This window comes from Eretmochelys imbricata, chromosome 9 (genome assembly GCF_965152235.1).
Source record: "Eretmochelys imbricata isolate rEreImb1 chromosome 9, rEreImb1.hap1, whole genome shotgun sequence".
Classification (NCBI taxonomy): Eukaryota; Metazoa; Chordata; order Testudines; family Cheloniidae; genus Eretmochelys; species Eretmochelys imbricata.
This window is the reverse complement of record NC_135580.1, coordinates 28,073,354-28,094,567: the sequence shown is the minus strand read 5'-3', so window position 1 is coordinate 28,094,567 and position 21,214 is coordinate 28,073,354. Positions and strand designations below refer to the sequence as shown.

The 21,214-nt window shown below is 40.4% G+C and overlaps 1 protein-coding gene across 6 annotated transcripts in view; it reads left to right on the top strand.

The window, feature by feature from the left end:
* The window catches only part of RNF13 (ring finger protein 13), a 104,239-nt gene that overhangs the window by 61,904 nt on the left and 21,121 nt on the right, over positions 1-21,214 (top strand). For all 6 annotated transcript variants that reach the window (XM_077825705.1, XM_077825704.1, XM_077825707.1 and 3 more), the window contains 4 exons: positions 3,220-3,307; positions 5,936-6,026; positions 8,972-9,077; positions 17,295-17,388. In XM_077825705.1, coding sequence (XP_077681831.1) covers positions 3,220-3,307; positions 5,936-6,026; positions 8,972-9,077; positions 17,295-17,388 — 379 coding nt within the window. The remainder of the gene's footprint in view (positions 1-3,219; positions 3,308-5,935; positions 6,027-8,971; positions 9,078-17,294; positions 17,389-21,214) is intronic.

The following is a 21,214-nucleotide window of genomic DNA, read 5'->3' as shown; positions in this document are numbered from 1 at the left end:
GGTAGCATCTGACTCAGATGATGAAAATGAACATGTGTCAGTCTGCACTGCTTTGGATCGTTATCAAGCAGAACCCATCATCACCATGGAAGTGTGTCTTCTGGAATGGTGGTTGAAGCATGAAGGGACATAGGAATCTTTAACACATCTGGCACATAAATATCTTGCGACGCCAGCTACAACAGTGCCATGTGAATGCCTGTTCTCACTTTCAGGTGACATTGTAAACAAGAAGCAGGCAGCAGTATCTCCCGTCCATGTAAACAAACTAGTTTGTCATAGCAATTGGCAGAAAAAGAAGTAGGACTGAGTGGACTTGTAGGCTCTAAATTTTTAGACTGTTTTGTTTTTGAGTGCAGTTCTGTAACCAAAAAAACCTCAAACAAAAACCTACATTTGTAAGTTGCACTTTCACGATAAAGAGATTGCACTTCATTACTTGTATGAGGTGAATTGAAAAAGACTAGTTCTTTTGTTTATCATTTTTACAGTGCATATATTTGTAATCAAAAATATAAAGTGAGCACTGTGCACTTTGTATTCTGTGTTGAAATTGAAATCAATATTGAAAATGTAGAAAAACATTCAAATATATTTAATAAATTTCAATTGGTATTCTATTGTTATAAGTGAAATTAGTATAGTTAGGGCTGTCAGTTACTTGCAGTTGACTCACGTGATTAATTTTTTTGAGTTAATCGTGATTAAAAAAAATTACAAACTTTAAATTGGACTAATTCCATCTCCAGAGTGATGACTGTCCAAAGCACTTTAACTTTGCTCTTGTAGCTTGAACCATAAGCCATAATCAGAAGAACTCTGAGATGGAACTGTAGATCTGTAATTCACAGTTGCCAGTTGTGGATAGATGGATAGATAACAAGAGAAAGGACTAAAGAATTTGGCCCACTATGTTTAAAATCTGACTAGAAATCTTTTAGAGGATCAAACAGTAACCATTAAATCTCCTATGTATGTATGTGCAGGCCTGCTTATAGAATTTTAGAAGTGTAACAGTAGTTGGCAAATATTGACTTTTTTAATGAGAACTGGTATCACACCGTAGTATGTGAGATGTTGCGAGTACAGGGACAGGCTGCACCAACAGGAGTATCTGGAAAGCAATGGTGTGGGACAGTAACTGCTGGTAAATTGATGTACCACTGCATTTACCCATCACATAAATACAAGTGTTCATATTAAATCCTGCTTGACAAATTATAGTGGGCTGGCCAAAAGTTTGTATTATAATTATTTCCCACGTGAGATGCTAGCTCAGTCCAATGTGAAGGTGGAGAGCACCTGATGCTACTCCGTTGGCCCCTATAGCCAGCTTGAAAGTGGTGATGGCACACTTCCCAGAAGGAGCCACATGTCTAGCTCTTCATGACTGGGAGGATGATTTATTATTTGTATTACCATAGCATCCAGGGGCCCCATTCACCTCATTGTGCTAGATGCTGTACAAATGCAGACCAAGATGACTTTCTATCCCAAGAGGCTTACAATCTAATGATAAGACAGGAGACAGATGATATAGATGGAGTATAACAACAATGAGACAGTATTGGTCCTCATGATAGGCAATGGTCTCTGTACACTAGCAGCCTAACTTGTCAAGGGCTTTGTTAGCATCACAGAAAAGGAGACTTGAAGAGAGATTTGAATAATGGATAAAAGTTGCGGATATTTATGTGGAACACTGCCCAATAGCAAGGGCAGCATGAGAAAAAGCACTGAGGTGTGTGTTTGAAAATTTAACAAGTGGGCAGTGAAGGACAGCATCATGGGCCAATTGCAGGCGAGCACTGACAGCTCAATAGTAAATAAGAGACAACTGATAGCATGGGGATTGACTATGAAGGGTCTTAAAAGTAACTACAAGCAGCTTATGTTTGATTTAATAAAGAATATGGAGCCAGTGGAGGGATTCAAAGGGAGGGGTGACATGATCAATTGACAGGCATGGGGCAGAGATCTTAGCAGCAACATTCTGAATGGATACAAGTAGGGAAAGATTGCATTTGTCAAGTCCAGAGAGAAGGATGTTGCAGTAAACGAGACAAGAATTTTGGCTGCATAGATGGATGTACTTTGTATTCTGCATCTTAGATGTTACACAGAAACAATGAGCAAGATTTAGATATAAACCAGATGTAAGCACCAATTTGAACATGATACTCAGATGCGTACCTGAAGAACAGGCAGGATGGTGCCTGATGTCCAGAGCGATTGAGAAAAGAGTAGGAGGGAGGGCATGGGCAGGAAGATTAGGAGCTGTGTTTTAGCCATGTTTAGCTTGAGCTGGTGGCTAGATATCCGAGACAGGACAAGATTTTAGTCTGGGCAGGAGACAACAGGCCTGGAGTAGGGAGGTAGATCTGAGGTATCAGCATAAAGATGGCAGTTTAATATATGCTTGCAGATGATATTACTCAGAGATAAAAGTACAACACTGTCACCTTGAATGGTGGATAAAGTAAAGGGCCTCCAATGAATATCCAACCCAAGTGATCTGACAATCAGAAATATTTTTCTAAATATGGGCTCAGATCACTCAATTACAGCTCAGGAGTTCGCTGTGCAATTCTACACAGGGGTGTAAAAACAGCCTTTGCAGTCTCTGGCTGATCTTTTGGCATAGTTTAGGACAGTTTACAGACCCCAGGGGCCCTTTAGCAGCCACATATCAGTGAAGCATAGGATAGCCAGAGCTACAATGCCATGACGATACCCCTTACACTGGCAGCAATGCAGCTGCTTTGCACTGCACCTTAGGATCTGGTCCATATTCCTAATTCTGCACTACTATAATAACACATTAGTGATATTGTGAACTGACAAGTTAAAGAGATCCAAGCATGATCTAAAGGCAAAGATTATGACTTAAATGTCATGTTAAAGATAACTACTGGTTAATCAAAATAAGTTACCCTCTTGATTTTCAGAAATGACAAAGGTTTTTTATCTTAAAGTTGAAGGATTTTAGGACTAATTATGTAAACATGAAACCTGCCTGCACAGAAGTGATTTTTATACATTCTTAGAAAGAGTAGAGTAGCATCCTATTTTAGGAATATCTGCTTGTTTGAAAAAATAATGCCTTATTTCTAAATGAAAGTGGAGTCATTTGCACTCCTAGAATGTTGTAAATTAGTATTTTGTTTTATTGTAGAAGACTGATATATTAATATAACAAGTACTGTATACGACTTACAGGTTTTAAATGCACAGAGAGCTGGATACAAGGCAGCTATAGTTCACAATGTTGATTCTGATGACCTAATTAGCATGGGATCCAACGACAGTAAGTACAGGTATCACTTCTCTCCTTTTGAAAGTTATTCCACCCACTATAGCATATGGTATTAACTTCAATTTATTATAATCAGGAATTCCCCCTTGTTTTAATGTATTTAAGATCTTAGAAGCTGGTGTGTGAACGTATGTGCCTGCTTATATATGGTATTTGCACAATTATGGTGTTTTTGTTCTGTGCAAGCATTGTTCTGTCTATTCTCCTTGTTAAAATTTTGGTTCAGCTTTTCCATGGAAGTCAAGTGGTTAAAATTTATGAGCAAGAGGAGTGTGATTGGCCCAATAAATAGCTGGAATTATGTCAGTTCTCGTTGGTTATTACTGAAGTAGGAATACAGCAAAAATAGTTACTGGTGCTCCATGGGATGAGGATCCAAAACATATTGTAATTTTTGGCTGGGGAGTCTTTTTCCATGCTCACTGTTCTTTGCACAGCTGTCTGTTCACCTAAATAACCCCCAAAGGATTAGACAGGTACGTACATTTATTCCAGTGAAAAACTGAAGGTATCCCCAGAACACAGCATACAAGAGGTATGATTCCAGTGTATTCTGTTTTGATATGATACATTCAATAGGTAGTAAGTTGAGAACATATTTGCAAGGTGGCTGATATGTCAGCTTCCTCTCGTGATATGTATTTCAGTGTTTAATGAGAAAGTGTTCATGTGACTTACTGTTGAGGGTTTAAAATATTCTTTATCTCTAAAGTAGCACACTGCCACATAATCCCACTGTTGCCAAGGAAAAAGTATTCAATTTCTATTATTGCATATTTTGGATAGATCCAAAATATTGCTTCTCTCTTTAGTGCTGTTAATTTTCTGTGATATTTTGATCCTTTTTCTTCACTTTTCTTCAGCTGATTGAGTACTGAACAGGAGCATAACTGTGAACAAACACTATTTCCAGATAAAGAGACACCTTTCAGTGAGCTGAGAAATTCACTTTCAACAGACAAAACACTAAATTGTGGGAAAGCTGTAAGAAGTGTTCTAAGTGAAATCCCCAAGCATGTGATGCTTGCTTGGTTTCAAGTTTAGCTATAAACTCAAAATGCAAGAGAGGTTTGCAAGAAACCTTTGAAACAATTTCAAGTGACCACAGGCCATTATACGTTTTTTGCATTGCAATCAGAAAAGTATGATTCCATACTGGGAAACCTGAACACTTTGATGTCAACCAAATTTCACTGGAACTTTGGATTCATTCAACCTTGAAACTTAAAGTCACAGGTGCAAATCCACATGAACTGAAACCAAGTAAGCAAACCCAGACAGTTCACACAGCTTTACTTAATACATAAATGAAGCCTGCCTTGTTAGCCGCCCTACATTTTGCACCTCTCTTTTAATATGTACCTTTATATATTTACTTGAGTGGCAGCCTGTAGTTATCGTTATGGCACAGGACTGGGAGTCACCTCTGACACTTCAGGCCTGAAGTGTCAAACTGAGGATCTAAAACTGGAGTCTGCTTTTGAAAATTTAGACCTGAACCTCTCTACACTTCTGTATCTCCATCTGTCAAGTAGGGACTGGTATGTCCCTTTCTCACAGGGCCAAATTCACTATTGACTTAAGTAGTTGCCATTCCATTGACTTTAGTGAAATTGAACCCGCTTGGTGAGTTGTTCCTCCTATGTGTAAGACACATTGAGATGGACCATAGAGTAGCACAAAATGTATTATATGGATTTATTGAGTTAGTAGAGCACTACAAAGCTATTTCTATTTCAGATGCACCATTGACACCTCAAAGTGTGTAAGAATATTATACAGTTAAAACCTGCCTGTGGAAACCCTTTCCATTTCAAACCTTATAATATAGTATTAACTCAAGACCAATATTTATATATTTTCTGAAATAAGATGAAGCACTGTTGAAATGAACTAGTGTAAGTTAGTAGAGCATCTATAATTTTGTTTCCTCTCTTTCACTTGGTTTTTTTAATACAGAGAGTTCCCCACCTGAGGTCAAGAGAAATGTTGCAAGTTTTTGTGATTGCATTCTGTGATGGGGGGAGGGGAGGGAGGAGGGGGCAGGGGGCAGGGGGATGTTGCTTTCCTTCAGTCAGATTTCTTGTGAGACATGAGTAGTGAGGTTGGGCTTGCTCATTCCCTCCTTTCTACTTTTGGACTTTTTCCAGCCTAAAGTCATCTCCACTGCTTTCATTTAGATGAAAATGTGGAAAATATAGGACCAGATCCTCAGCTGGTATAAGTCAGCATAGCTCCTTGAAGTCAATGAAGTTATGCCAATTTATACCAGCTGGGGTCTGGCTATAATTAGTAATGCTTTGGTTAAACTGTAATTTACCAAAGGATTTCTTGTTATCTTAAATATTTTTGAAGAATTATCAGTTGATGTTTGCACAGACAGCGTCTCTAAGATACCACTACTAGTAGCACAGGATATCGTTCTGTAGATGGACACTTTAGTTAACAGAATGTATTAATAGCATATTGTATACTAAGTCTATCTTTGAAGAGGTCTCCACACACTGATTGTCTCATGAAGTCTTCATGGCTCTTTATAGGACAATCTTAATTATTGGTGTGCCCATAAAGACTGAGTTCTGTATGTCAGTGCTAGTCTTTTGTTCTTTTTATGAACAGTTGAAGTTTTAAAGAAAATTGATATTCCATCTGTCTTTATTGGTGAGACATCAGCTAATTCACTGAAGTATGAATTCACTTATGAAAAGGGGTAAGTAATTATTTACCTTTTTAAATATGTAACCTAATATGCAGTAACATCATTCCTTGGACTGTTATCACCTCTGTTTAACCTTTACTGAAGATCAAGAATTTTTTTCTGGATGAAACCTAGCCAAACTGAAGTCAATGGAAGGCTTGCCATTGACTTCACTGGGGGCCAGGATTCCACCCTCTATACTTTAAACATTGACTGTAGATGCTTGATCCCTATGAGATTATGTGGTAAGTACTTTTAAATAAATAGATGCTCTGACAGAGTGGCCAGTCTAAGAATCTGAAATTGCGAAAATAAAAAACAAAATCAGACTTTTCAGTAGTTCTTTACTTTAGGGCCACAGTTGTTATGACTGGCTGCAGCAAAGATGTAGTTGCTCTTAAGTTTTTAAGTTCCCTTGAAGAATGCTTACTGAATACTATTTATTGAACCTGTCAGCCTGACTAGTACTTTGGCAGGCTTCTTGAGATTCATAAGATATTTGTGGCCACTTTCACATTCTTAAAGGATATTGCACATTAGAAATTATCTTAGGGGAAGCATCATCTAAATTTCACATTCAGCATGTTTACTCAAAACTAAACTCATGTGTTTGTCAAACTTTAATGTATTTACTATAATTAAAATAACGGTGTAATCACTGATAAAGTTACACATTTATGAATTTATGATAAAAATGCTCACTTATTCATACTGATGGTAGGCTGGCTTCCCTCCCCCTCCCCCCCACATTTTTCATCCCTGTTGGTCTGTCAACTGAAAAACTTAGAAACCTCCAGCTGTACTTTTAGATCATACAAAGGTAAACAGATACCAACCCCAAACATCTTCCAATATTAGCCTAATATAAAATCTTATACAACTGTAATTAAATTCACCAGTCCAAGCCCAAAATCCCACTCTTCACCATGATGACTGAAAATTTAAAAAGTTACATGCCCATCCAGTAGTAGTATTTTCTCTGAACAAGCAACATTTTTCAAGGCTGTCCTAAGAGAAATAGGCCTAAACTGAATTTTAGTCACCCAGTTGGATAGTTGCTACAAAAACACAAGTCTAAACAAAATTCTTCCTCCTGGTTTCACAGCAGCAGCACGTCCTGCTGACATGAGAGACTCAACTTTGTAAGGACCCAACCTCAGGACTCTGCTGGATAGACTGTGGGAGTGCAGGTGACATACGAGTTTGTAGGGTAGAATGCTAACTACCCTAGTCTAGCTAAGCCCTTCTAGCTATTGTAGCTACGTTAGTACTGAAGTCAGAGGAAAGTCTGTTCTACTCTCCAGGATACAGGGAAAGGTGCCACGGAAGTCGGGGTGGTAGTATCAGGCAAATGGAATAGCAACATAAATTAAGATATTGGCTTTGCCAGTTCTTGGAGGCTGCAACTCACAAAAATGAAGCAGCATGAAAGTAAATCTATATGTGAACTGTAGAGACTATGGGAATTACTCTACAGTTGAGTCCTCTTACAGTCTGATTGAATGGCACACATGAGCCATGCTGCTAACTGTTTCACATCAGATATTGTTTTATGGCTCTATGTTATTTCAAGGCATTCATGGGAAGGGAAACAAGTGTTTGCAGTCACTGAATATTGATGGACTATATGAAATCATGCTGGAATATAGGTTCTCTCTTATACTTATGTATCTTTGCAGTTTTACTACAGAAAGATTTTTGAATTAATACAGCTGTAATAAACACGTGCAAAGCTTGCCTCTAAAATTTGAGCTTAGTTTGGCAAGATTACTAAGGTTTACAAACCTTTCCACAACACTAGGCAAGTTTTCAGTAGCTTGGAAGGCTGCATAGTCCAGTGACTGGTATATGAGAGTGAGTTACAGTGTATCTATTTTTTTGTTGTATAACTTAGGTGAGTCACTTAAACATGGTATAACTTGGGAAAGCAACTAAAAATTGCACTTGGGGTTCTGTGGTTTTTGTCCCTCCGTTATTTTTATTTCAAGTATGCTCTGTCCACGTATGAAAAGATTTTTCCTACTTGCCATTTCTGCAAACTCAGCATAGGATATAACCGCCAGGCTGAGTTCTTTCCTGCTTATGACCAGTATCTGAGACTTTGTGAGCCAAATTCTGCAATCCGTTTTAACTGTGCAGTGTCATTGTCTTCAGTAAGGTCAAACGATTGTAAATGCCAGCAAAATATACCCCAGGATAGTAAACAGTTATATTGACGATTGGAAAGGATCCAACAAAGGGGAAACGAAAACACAACCAAAATATGTCTCTCCCCACACCTACCCTCCTTTAAGACATTCACAGGAAAGGAGCAGCCTTCAAGTTCAGAAAGTCCTTACCTCAAGGCCCAGGTTCAGTTCCTCAGAGAAAATTTCCCAGACCTGAAGAAAAGCTCTGTGTAAATTCAACAGCCAATAGAGTCAGTCCAATAAAAGATACTATCTTCACCCACTTTGTCTAGTATTCTGGGTCTGATAACAGTTACAAGACTGCATAGGTCTCCCAGTTATTCATGCAAATTAGCAAGGTTCTACTTCGTTAACTAATGAGGAGACAATGACATTTAAAACTGACTCATTCTAAAACAGGTATACAGAGTCTATTTTCAGCTGAATGTCTTCATGGTGAATTGGAATGCACATTAGGGGTAAAACCCTGGCTCCATTTAAACCAATGGCAAAATTCCAATTGACTTCATTGGGGCCAGGAGTTCAACCTGATAAGTATATTGATTCTAATGATTGCAGTTTTACCTATTTATTTCATTAGTATTACACTGACTGTGTTGACCTTTTAAAAAAAAGTGGCTAAGTATTTTCATATTATAGATACTCCTTTTACGTGCCCGAAGATGCTAATTTTTCTTTTGATGACTTTACCCTTTTGAATTTCTGTTATAAGCTTCACTGTTTGTTAAAGTTTAATTCATTTTAAAATTGTTTTTCTTTCCCCCACAGTGGCCATATTATGTTAATCCCAGAGTTCAGTCTTCCTTTGGAGTACTACTTAATTCCATTCCTAATTATAGTGGGAATCTGCCTTATACTCATTGTCATATTTATGGTAGGTGTTGCTCTTTAATCTTTTTCCTTCAATAAAACAAAACAAAAAATTACAGGACTGTGGCCAATTGAAATGCGTATGGCCCTGGATGCTTATTTAAAGATAAATAAATAAAGTTTCAGGTAGTATTTAAACAGATTGTACTCACCTTCAAAACTTGTGTCATTCAGTTCATGGTAAGAATTCGAAGCACCCTCTATACCACAGTCCTGCTTTTCTTTATTTGTCAGTCAGCAATCTTCTTTGTTTAAAGGGAATCAAAGCCATAGCAACTGCCCTACAAAAGGAGTTTCTCTTCCATGCTAGCTCTCTTTAAAGTATTGTTCTAGCTCAATGAATGAGAGGAGCTGCAGCAGCCAGCAAGTATACTAAGTTTAGTGTCATCCTAGGACCCAGTTGCACAGGGAATATCGCCACTGAATTCCTCCTGACTGGAGACCAGTGATGTGCTGCAAATGTTTTAACAAGGAGCTTGTACAAAAATATTCCCCCTTAACCTTGTGATAGAACGTGTCTCCCAACAGTGTATATGTGTTACAGATAGGACATTATATGTTATATAGATATTATATAGATATTTGTCTTATATATACAACTACACCCCCTGCCCCTGAAAAAAAATAATCCCGATTTCTCACTCTTGCTGTTTGGTCATCCTAGAGCAGGGACTGGAAACCTTTGCCATGCGGCCCGTTAGGGAAATCCGCCGGCGGGCTAGGACGGTTTGTTTACCTGCAGCGTCCGCAGGTTCAGCCGATCATAGCTTCCACTGGTTGCAGTTCGCCATTCCAGGCCAATGGGGTTCGCCATGTGTGAAGTGGCATGGGCCGAGGTATATGCTGGCCACCACTTCCCGCAGCCCCCATTAGCCTAGAAGGGCAAACCACAGCCAGTGGGAGCGGAGATCGGCCGAGCCTGCAGTCGCTGCAGATAAACAAACCGTCCCGGCCCACTGGCGGATTTCCCTGACGGGCCGTGTGCCAAAGGTTGCTGATCCCTGCCCTAGAGGGACTGGGGAGACAATTCATTTAAATAAAATACTTTCCCCTCTCTCTCTCTCTGATGTGCCTGTCGTGGTATCTAACCATAACGAACAGCTCCAGGTGCCAAGCATACTAAGTGCCTCATGCTGGGAACATTTTTTATTTTGTTCCTGAAAAGTATCCTGAGTTGATTAATAGTCTAGCAGAGTGTTCAACCTTGGGCTTGGGGTAAAGACCTTGTTAGAACAGCTGGGGTGGGGGAGTGGGGAAGCCTTCCCTGTGAATACTTTTGGAAAATACCTGACGTCTGGTGCAATCTGGTACATTGCAAAAACAAAAGGCTTGCTCTTCAGAAACATTCATGAGCCCCAGGGGTAAGCCATCTGTGGCAGGGATGATTTAGTAGAATACAGAGAGGGAGGGTGAACTCCATCAGAAGCAGGGAAACCGTCTCAAGCTTCCTGTCAGTTTGGCTGAAAATTTTTAACAAGGGGCTGCTGAGAGCGCCTAAAGGTATGTCTACACTGCAGCTGGGAGCTCCTGAGCAGACAGACTTGCACTTGTGGGGCTTGAGCTGGCATGCTAAAAACATCAGTGTGGACATTGCAGCTCAGACTACTCTCAAGCCCCTGCAACCCACCCTCCACCCCCATCTTGAGACCTGAGCTGCAGTCCAAGCCCTAACGTCCACCCTGCTATGTTTAGTGCACTAGCGCAAGCCCCCCACTAACACAAGTCTGTCTACCCAGGCTGGGAGGATCATTCCCCTCTGCAGTGTAAACATACCCCGAGAGTCTCCTCAAGTAGATCACTGCTCCTCCCAAAGAACTGAGCTGGAAGCTACCTATGATTTGAATTTGAACTTTTCAGTCCAGTGCTTAGCAGGAATTTTCACCCTGGTCTGCAATACAGAGTTAGGTAAACACAAGGCATGTTACGTCAACCTAACTATGTAAGTGTCTACGCTAAAATTTCACTCCTGACGATGTAACTTGCCCACTACACAACTTAACTCCACTTCCATGAGAGGGGTATAGTCAAGGTAGTTAGTTTTACGCAGTGTGATGTAGACACTGCGTTGCTTACATAGATTGTTGCTCCCTTTCAGAAGCTGTGCTACAATGCCCCACATTAACGGTTCAATCAGCTCAAGTGCTCCCGGTGAGGATATGCACTGCCAATGCAAGGAAGAAATTACTGCAGTGGCTTTACACCAGTGTCAGCTAGGTTAACAATTTTGTAGTGTAGACATGCCCTTCAACTGGGTGAGTAACTTAGAGACTCGCTCCCCAACTGTTCTCTGATCAGAGTCTCTGGTCATTCATAATTCTCCTTTTCCATAAGAAGCAGCTTCCACATCAGATGCACTATGGTGCATTTTTACAACTCTTTCAGTGATGACTCATGTTACATTGATGATTATTTTAGTTATTTTGAATTATAAATTCAAATTAAATTATAATTTTAAAAGTGCCTGTCCTTGGTTGTAGGCACCTTTGGCACCATTAAAACATCGGTGACATAAAAGATTAAAACTTTTCCTCTTCCCAAATCCAGAGAAGAAGAAAATAACCAACCAGAGATTACCTCAAGCCCAAACAATACCTTGCCTTACCCACAAACACCAGCCCTCATTTTGTTGTTCTTCCCCCAATAGCATGGGTAAGTAGATAATGCAGTGTGACCTGAAGGTCAGCAGATTCAGATACTTCAAGCCAAGGGGTTAATAAATTCCATGGATGATGGCCCTCATGGAGAATGCTCCATGAACAGCCTTTTCTCTTAAATTGTCAGTGCTGCAGCTTCAACTCCAGCACCTCTGTTCATCTGCTCAGTGTGAAGCTGAAGTTCAGAAAAAGCAACCAAGATGTTAGGGTGCATAAAGAATGAGATGGAGAACAATACAGAAACTATTGTAATACTATTATGTAAATCAGTGGTACTAGATTTACATTTCATCTACAATACTGTGTGCAATACTGGTCACCCTATCTCAGATTAGAGGGCATGGAAAAATCCTCATATGAAGAAAGATTGTAAGGTAAATAATGCTAATCTTTTCAAAGGAGATGAATAAGTGGATATGAGAAAAATACATAAAGTAATGAATGGTCTCTAGAGAAAATAGATTATGAGCTTGATTTCAGTAGAATGAGAACTTCACCCCAGGTTTCCATCATGGATGCCTCATCAGTAGAGATTCGTTCTTCTTTAAAGGTGCTTCTTCATGCCTTCTTGTAGACTTTTGCCACCAATTCAGCTGCTCATACTCCATCTTGGTGTTAGAACAGCTCTAAAGCTTCCTTGTGAACTTCAGGGAAGTCTTCTTCAGGGCAAGAAATTAACTTCTTTATAGACTGATTTATGTAGATCAGCAAGGGACAAGACTGATATAACAAAAACCAGACTGAACTCATCAAAAGGCCACATCTCCTTAGAATTGCAGCTATTACCCTGACAGTAGAAAAGACAGGTTTCTGCATTACAAATAACATTAACCGTGTTACAGGAAATATATGTGGAATTTTCTTGGGATGGCAGCAGAATATCCAAGCAAAGGCCATACATACAAGTTGAACAATTTGTCCTTTTTAGGTCTGCCCTTTAAGTGTAGGACCTATTGATGTCGATGTAGAAAAGGTCAATGCTCTGAATTAGCACAGTTTTATAACAATTGAATGGGATAGCAGCACTGTGATGGTGCCTAACTGACACTTGCTGAAATGAAAGCCCTATCCTGCATGATTTTGGGACCAAACAACTGTCTGTGCAAGCCTTAAGGGCTAGACAGGATTACTTTTGGGGAGCGAGGCACAGCTGAGGCACTGTGACTACATCCTCTGAGTCCCTTGCTCAGAATAGCCGAACTGCTCTGCAACACAATCTTCTTGGGCTACAGCTTCTGTTCTGGATTCTTGTGGGGGGGGTTGAGACGTTCCACTTTTTCCACCAATGCCAGTTAGAAAACTCTCTGTTCTGGAGCTAGTTTTTAAAATCTTTTTGGCCTTCCGTGTAAGGCATCTAGTTCTCTGGATAAGGCAGATCTGAGATCCTGCTTAAGTCACTTAGCTTCCCTTCCTGAGCTTCTCCCTCCGTAGTACAGGGCTCTTACTAGATACTTAGAATGCTATGTAAGCGCTGCATGTTCCTAACATCATATGAGAGTGGTAGAGAGAAGGCAGTTTCCCAAGTAATAGTGCAACTTCCCGGATTAAAAGCAAGCAAGATAGAGACAATTGGAGTAAAGTGAAGGCCAAGAAGGTCATAGATATATTCTGTGGGTTGGACCTTTCTGATAGTAGACAACACATGTAGACTTGCGCACAGAAATAGTTGGTTCAATGCCATGCGACACTCCCAGGTAACTTTAAGATACATTTTGTAGAGTCAGAGGGGAGAAGCAGGGGAGAAGGGTAGGTCTGTAAACTCCTCCTTGGTGTTAAAAGTCATCTAAATTTAACCTTCCAAATGTGAACCAAGTATAAACTACTTTCTTTGTCTGCAGATAGCGTGAAACAATGCCTCTGAGAGGTCTGGATTCCTCTGCTTCCATTACTCTCATGATGTTAACTTTAATTTTTCATATGGAACTATAAAGAGAGGGATATAAATATATCCAGGTGAACTGTGGGATGCTGACAGATGTCTGCTAGGTCAGATTGTGTGCTGAAGAATTGCAAGCCCTGATTTTGTTTAGTGGTACTTAAATTGTTTTTTTTTTTTTTTTTTTTTTTTTTGATTCTTTACAAAAGGACATCTAAGACAAGAGGGTACCTATACAGACAGTGCAAAGGGAAAGATTCACCATATATACACTGAACATACAGCCATAAAAAGGCAATTTAGTACAATTCTGTTTGACTTTAATTAAATTTAAAGCACACTTCCACTCTGCAACTATTTTTTATCCATTGTGTGGTTGCTTAAGACAGATTTCTCTGTATAACATTTTGAATGAAGGGCAGGAATATCAGAACTATTCTGAGCCTCATAAATCAACAGTGTAACATATAACTGCCGCCTGTTGGATATAAGTTTACAAGCAGAATTTTAAAATGTAAAATGATTGATTTTGTGTTTACACCACTTCATTTTGCTAAAAGTCTTTTAGATTGACTGTGAATGGTAAAAATGTAACAGTTACCAGTACTTCAGCTTTATTCCACTTATAGAAGAAAATGAAACAAAACAAGCAACTGTTTCTAAGGGCTAGTCTGCTCTGACAACGCTAAAGCACTGCCACGGCAGTGCTTTAACGTGGCTTGTGTGGTCACGGCAGAACCCACCTCCACAAGGGGCGTAGTTACCAGCGCTGGTGCACTATCTATACCGGTGCTTTACGGTGCTGAAACTTGCTGCGCTCAGAGGGGGTGTTTTTTCACACACACACCCCCCGAGCGAGAAGGTTGCAGCTCTGTAAATTGCCCGTGTAGACAAGCCGTAAGGTGAAAGGTAATCCTCTCATGATATAAGTTTATTACATCAGTTCAGGCCATCTACAGTTGAATTGACCAGGACATTTCTCCTTAGAATTGCACTTCTTTCATTTCCCTCAATTCTATCTTCCTAGAGCAAGAGAAAACAACAAACCAACAGCAACTGAGCTGACCCAAAAGAGCACTGCCACAGTACATTGCTCCCCGGGGACCAGTTGTCTAAACCAACATAATCTAGAGATACCAGGATAGATACTATAATGATAGAGCCATCACAGATTATTTAAATACATTCATCTCCAGGACATCTCCTACTCTCTGAATTGCAAATAAAATACCGCCTTGGATTTTTACACCTCAGTGCAGTGCGTGGCTATAAACTTGTCCAACACTGCTAACAAGTTGAGGGCAGAAATACATCTGATCTGCGTCCTGTTCTTTTTTTCTCTGTAGTCATGAATGAGAGGTTACTCAGATATCCAATCAGACATTCGCTTCAGCCACTGGACTGAACCCTAAACAGAATCCAGACATGGTCTCCCAAAAGATTTGTTGGATTTGGTCCTCCAGCACTTCTTCCCATGAAGTTCAAGTTTTAAATAGGAAATAAATAAGAGGCTGTCTAGCATCTAAATCCCAGATGATTAACTGCAGTTGTGATGCTTATAAGAAGCACATGGGGTCTTTTTCAGGGGAAAAGGCAATACATTGCATTTATTGGAAATACAACAATTTAGCATATGCATGCAATCACACACACACATACACACTGTCCGACCAGTCAATGTTATAGTTACCAGTCCAGAGTCCAGATCAATCTAGTGGCCAGCTAGGTTGATCATGAGCAGGGAGGAGTCGGGTTCTATCGGTCACGACACAATGCTCCGGGGAAGTCTTGGCAGGACGAACCCAAAGTTTCATAGCAAGGCACCCTGTTTATGTAGTGATTTTCCTTCTTTGGGACCAATGAGTTTTGCACCGTCATGCTGTAATCAAGTGGTGTTTAACGAGTGCTTGTTTTTTTAAATCGATTTTTTTATTTTGTTTTTTTATTAAGTTTTTTAGGGAGTTACCCCATGCTGGTTTTAATTACAGCTATTTTGTTCCCATTGATAGGTGCCTGTTTTATTTTTAAAGTTGTTAATTTGCCCTTTTCTGACATTTCTATAGGAGCATGTTGTAATCTCCTGGTGCCCTTGCATTTGTCCTTGATTCCTTCCTAAAACATCTGGTCCGGTAATGGCCTCACACTTATTTTTTAACACACACATTCCTCGTTCACACACAAAACAAAATTAATTTACACAAAACATTTAAACAAAAACATCAAATTGCAATGCAAAAAAACCAACCAGTCATTGCATTTTTTTACTTATTTTAAAATGCTAAACCTTCAACAAAATGGGTAACCCTCAAGGTCTGTCACTGCCTTAAAATGAGCTTCAAACACAAATTCTGGCTAATGCATCTTTACCAATGGCCCATTAGGCCATTCCTTTCTGCTATTCAAAAAAAAGGGCTAGCAAAATATAATAAAATCATACACTTACACATTTAATACATGCTACATTATTATTCTTTATTTTTTATTTTAAATTATATAAAATACAAACATAAAATCCTACTACTACACAGTTCACACCTGGAAAAAAAAATGCCTGGAAGTTCAGTCTCCGAAACAGGGAAATCTAAATGTGCTATAAATGCAAAGCAAAAAAATGGCAAGTTGGTTTTCCTCAGGGAAGAATTACATTGATATCAACATTTCAGCTAAACTGTCATGAGATAGCATGTTTATAACATGCTGTGTATTTCTTCTGTATCACTCATACCTACATTTATACTTACATTATATTAAACAAAAGAGATAAGAGGTAGTTTTACAAGAATAGCAGGGGTCAGAAAGTGAAAACGACTCCTTAAGTGATTATCAGACGGCAAGGAAAATTAACATTGTGTATAATACAAATATTCAACAGTGTTTATTGTACCATAAGGTAGCTAGCTGTAGAGTCTCTTCTGCTTTGGCTGTATAACTGTTACAGTTATCAAAATGGTGAGCTCTGCCATTTTCCAAGTTGGATTGTTCAGTTTGTCTTTTAGCACCATTGTAGTTAAGGCTGTCTCGTCATTTTCTTTCTAAATTTGGCCATGAAAATAATCTCATCATATAAAGCCAGGACATAGTAACAGACTAAAAATATCTGTGGGACTGTAAGAAAAAAAGAAGGATGATTTATTCTGTATGATCAAAGGGAGCAAGATAGGAGACAGCCTGAAGTTAGCAAAAGGGAAACTGAAGCTAGGTGCTACGAATAAATTCCTACTAAGCAGGAAATAATCTGCTTGCGGAGTTACACTGGTACAGAACCACTGTAAATGAAAACAGAATCAAGCCAAATGAGCCATATACTGCTGTGACTACACCATCTTCTACCCCATTGACTTGAGCCAGGGTGTTGCTTCAGTGGGGTTGTACGGGATGCAGCAAGGAGTTTTCCATTATTTCCTATTAAATTATTTTCTGTATAAATGTAATATACATTCAACTTTTAGTATCATGGTCACCTAGAGATCTTACTGGTGTAAAATTATCCTGCTTCGCTGCTGTTTGTACGTATACGTCTTTGCCCTTGAGTCCAGCTGGGACAAAGATGGCTGTATGTTACCCCACTCCTGAGGACAGTTCATCTTTGGCTAACTTAGAATGGTTGCTCACAAAACAAAACTGGCTATTTCATTGTTCTTTTGCTGTCTTTTGTGTTTCCATCTTCTTATTTATGTCTGCTTCTTTCCAGATCACAAAATTTGTGCAAGACAGACATAGAGCAAGAAGGAATCGACTTCGAAAAGATCAGCTTAAGAAGCTTCCTCTACATAAATTTAAGAAAGGCAAGTGGATCTTGATTGTCTAAATAATCCAACTCCATTGGTCTTAAATAAATACTAATATCGAAATGGAATTTTTTTATAGCTTTGAAAACCAATTCTGAGACTACTTAAACTGGACGGTATCATTTGAAATGAAAGCACATTGTAACAAAACAGACATCTTGGGCCTGCTCCTGCTCCCACTGAATTAGAGGGAGTTTTGACATTTGCTTCCATGGGAGCGGGAGCAGGCCCCACATGTACTGTTGTGCTTTAGGAGTTTATTATGGTATTTTATACACCTCATACGCCTGCGGGAATTCTACACGACTGTGCACGTGCAGAATTCATGTCCTTGGCAGATTTCTTTGCTTCCCTGCAGAAAATGACAGGGAAGCAAAGGGAAGCCACAAGAGTGGTCACACGCCCCTCCCCAGCAGCACGGGTGCATTGTGTCGGGTGCCTGGAGCAGCTGCCAGACAGGTAAATCTCTGCTGGGGGGGTGGGCGGACGGCAGCTGGGGATGCCCTAAGCCTGTGGCTTCTACCATGCGCCAAGCTCAGCTGCTAGGTACCAGCTGGGCTGGGGAAGACAGAACTTCCTCTTCCCCTGCAAGGAATGGATGGAGCCGGGCCAGACCCACCCCCAGATGCAGGAAGCTCCACACCCCCTCCTCCGCTTCTTGCCCCATCACACCTCAGCCACAGTGGGAGGAATCACTGTATGGGGAGCTGCTCCTCCCATTTGCCAAACCCCCTGCTGAGCCTCACCCCTGCATCCAGACCCCCTCCCACCAAGCCCATCTCCCTGCATCCAGACCATCTCCCGCAGTGCCCCACACTTGAACCCCCACCTTCCTACACCTAAACCACACTGATGAGCCCCCCACCCAGATCCCCATCCCACTGAGTCCCAACCAGCTGCACCCAGAGCTCTACTCCACGAAGCCCCATTCCCTCAGCATCCTGACTACCCCGTTGAATCTCCCACACCTGGATCTCCCCCATACTAATCCCCTTCACACTTGGATCTTACCAGCTGAGCCTGCTTGCCCCACACCTGGATTGGGGGCCAGGATTGGGTGTGCTTGCGAGACTTTGTCCCCCTCGCTCGCTATCTTGGTGCACATGGAGAGGAGAGGCAGGACCCTGGAGGGTTTCTGGGGCAGGCCCGGCTCTTGTGCTGTGTCAGTCTGTGTCCCAGGGGCAGGGCTGCAGGGTGATCTCCCACCTCCTTGCAGCCCATAGCCTGTGCTTCCCACTGCCATGCTGGAACCTCCACATTAATTTATTAACAGATAAAATATGCAGAATTTTTCAGCATTTTAAAATATTGTGCTCAGAATTTTTGTTTTTTTGGCACAGAATTCCCTCAGGAGTAACCTTAAAAGCCAATGCTAAACCTAAGGTTATTTCTTATGTCCTAAATTTTAACTGTCAGCTCCTTCACGCCCCTATGGCTCCCTTTCTGTTTTTTCTCACTGCATTAACAGCGACTACAAGACTGTGTGATGTTTTATTTAGTCGTGTCTGGAAACAGAAGTATTTGGGGCATGTAAGTTGCCCACTGTTTTAGAGGCTCTGCATCAGCTGAACTGTGTTGCAGATATAATCTACCCACTTTTCTGTAGTGCGTCCTGCTTTCCCTCCATTCACCCAATGCTCCTAGGAAGCCAGGGGATGTGATCAGTTAAAAATTTAATTCCAAAATATTTACTTTGTATAGAGTTAATCACTAAAAGTTAGTCAAAATTACTAAACACACACTGAGAAATTAAAAGGGCAATAATTTCTTTTATTCAGTGCAATAGAACAAGCCTTTGACAAGGTCCCTCACCGAAGACTCTTAAGCAAAGTAGGCAGCCAGGGATAAGAGGATGGTCCTCTCATGGACCAGTTACTGGTTAAACAATAGGAAGCAAAGGGTAGGAATATAGAGCCAGTTTTCACAATGGAGAGAGGTGAATAGCTGGGTCCCTCATAGATCTGTACTGGGACCTGTGCTGTTCAAAGTTTTCATAAGTGATCTGAAAGGGGGATGAACAGTGAGGTGCCAACAATACAAAATTACTCATAGTAGTTAAGACCAAAGCTGACTGCGAAGAGTTACAAAGGGATCTCACGAAACTGGGTGACAAAATGGCAGATGAAATTCAGCATTGATAACTGCAAAGTAATGTACACTGGAAAACCATAATCCCAATACATACATACAAAATTATGGGGTCTTAATTAGCTGTTACCACTCAAGAAAGAGATTGTGGAGTCATTATGGATAGCTCTCTGAAAACATCTGCTCCATGTGTGGCAGCACTCAAAAAAGCTAACAATGTTAGGAACCAGTAGGAAAGGGATAAATAATATATTACCACTATATAAACCCATAGTACGTCCATCCCTTGAATACTGTGTACAGTTTGGGTAGCCCCATCTCAAAAAAGAGGTATTAGAATTGGAAAAAAATGACAGAAATGTGCATCTAAAATGATTGGGGTATGGAACAGCTTCTATATGAGGAAAGATTAAAAATACTGGGACTGTTCAGATTGCATAAGAGACTAAGGGGAGATATGATAGAGGTCTATAAAATCATTAATAGTATGGTGAAAGTGAAAAAGGAAGTATTAAATTTACCCCTCTACATAACACACAAACAAGGGTTACCAATTAATAGGCAGCCAATTTAAAAACAAACATAAGGAAGTATTTCACAGTGCATAGTCATTCCTAAGGGATGTTGTGAGGGACAAAAACATAACTGGGTTCAAAAAAGAATTAGATAAGTTCATGGAGGATAGATCTAGCAATGTCTATTAGCCAAGATGGTCAGGGATGCAACCCTGTGCTCTGAGTGTCCCTAAGCCTCTGACTGCCAGAAGCTGGGATTGGATGATGGGATGGATCACTCGATAAATTGCCCTGTTCTGTTCACTCCTTCTGTTAGAGGGCTTATTCCTTCACCCACTTACTTCCCTGGTCCTTCTCGCATGAACAGAGAGCAACAATACCCGAAGTCCAAAGGTGCAAACAATTCGATGTTTATTGGGGTGAACTTCCAGCAAGCATGATTCCAGTTTCCTTCCTTAGTATCCTCCTTCCCAGCTCTGACACCACAGAGCCTTACACCTGTGTCCCTTTTCCCATTCCTACCCTTAGCCAAACATGATTCCAACTTCCTTACTCCCATTCCCTTCTCCCATTTCCCCCTTTAGCAAAACATGATTCCAATTTTCTTACCCCCATTCCCTGTTCCCATCTCACACACCCACATGCCCACCCACACCCACATGCTCACCCCCACCCACACCCACACCCAGTCACTTCCTCATTGACTACAGATTATATAGTAAAACTTGAGTTCTGCTTAGCTATACCTTAACCAATCATTTTCCTGAAATTTAACTAACCAATCCTAACATATTGTAACATGATTATGTAACCAATTATATCCCACCACCTCAATTAGTTTACACCCAGCAAAATTAATTATACAGCAGACAGGAACAATCACAGAACCAGACAGAGATTATACAGACAAACAACAGCAAAGTGGGAACTATAATGACAAAACAATACAGAAGTGAGGATTTCACATCCCAGCTATTGATAAGTGAGTTCTTGCCAGACAGGATGCTATCAAACTAAGTTTCCTTTTACATTTTCTAGGCACTTCCCTTTCTCTGGAGGTGATAGGAATACAATCCTGTCCTGATAGTGCCTAACAGCCCAATAGCACCTTATTTCAATGTGACTAGTTTGGAATGTGAGGATGTGACCGTTCGCTTCCCAGCTTATGGCTGCCTCTGCTGCTTAGCCAAAGGCCTGAGCCTAAGCACAGGGCCACAAAC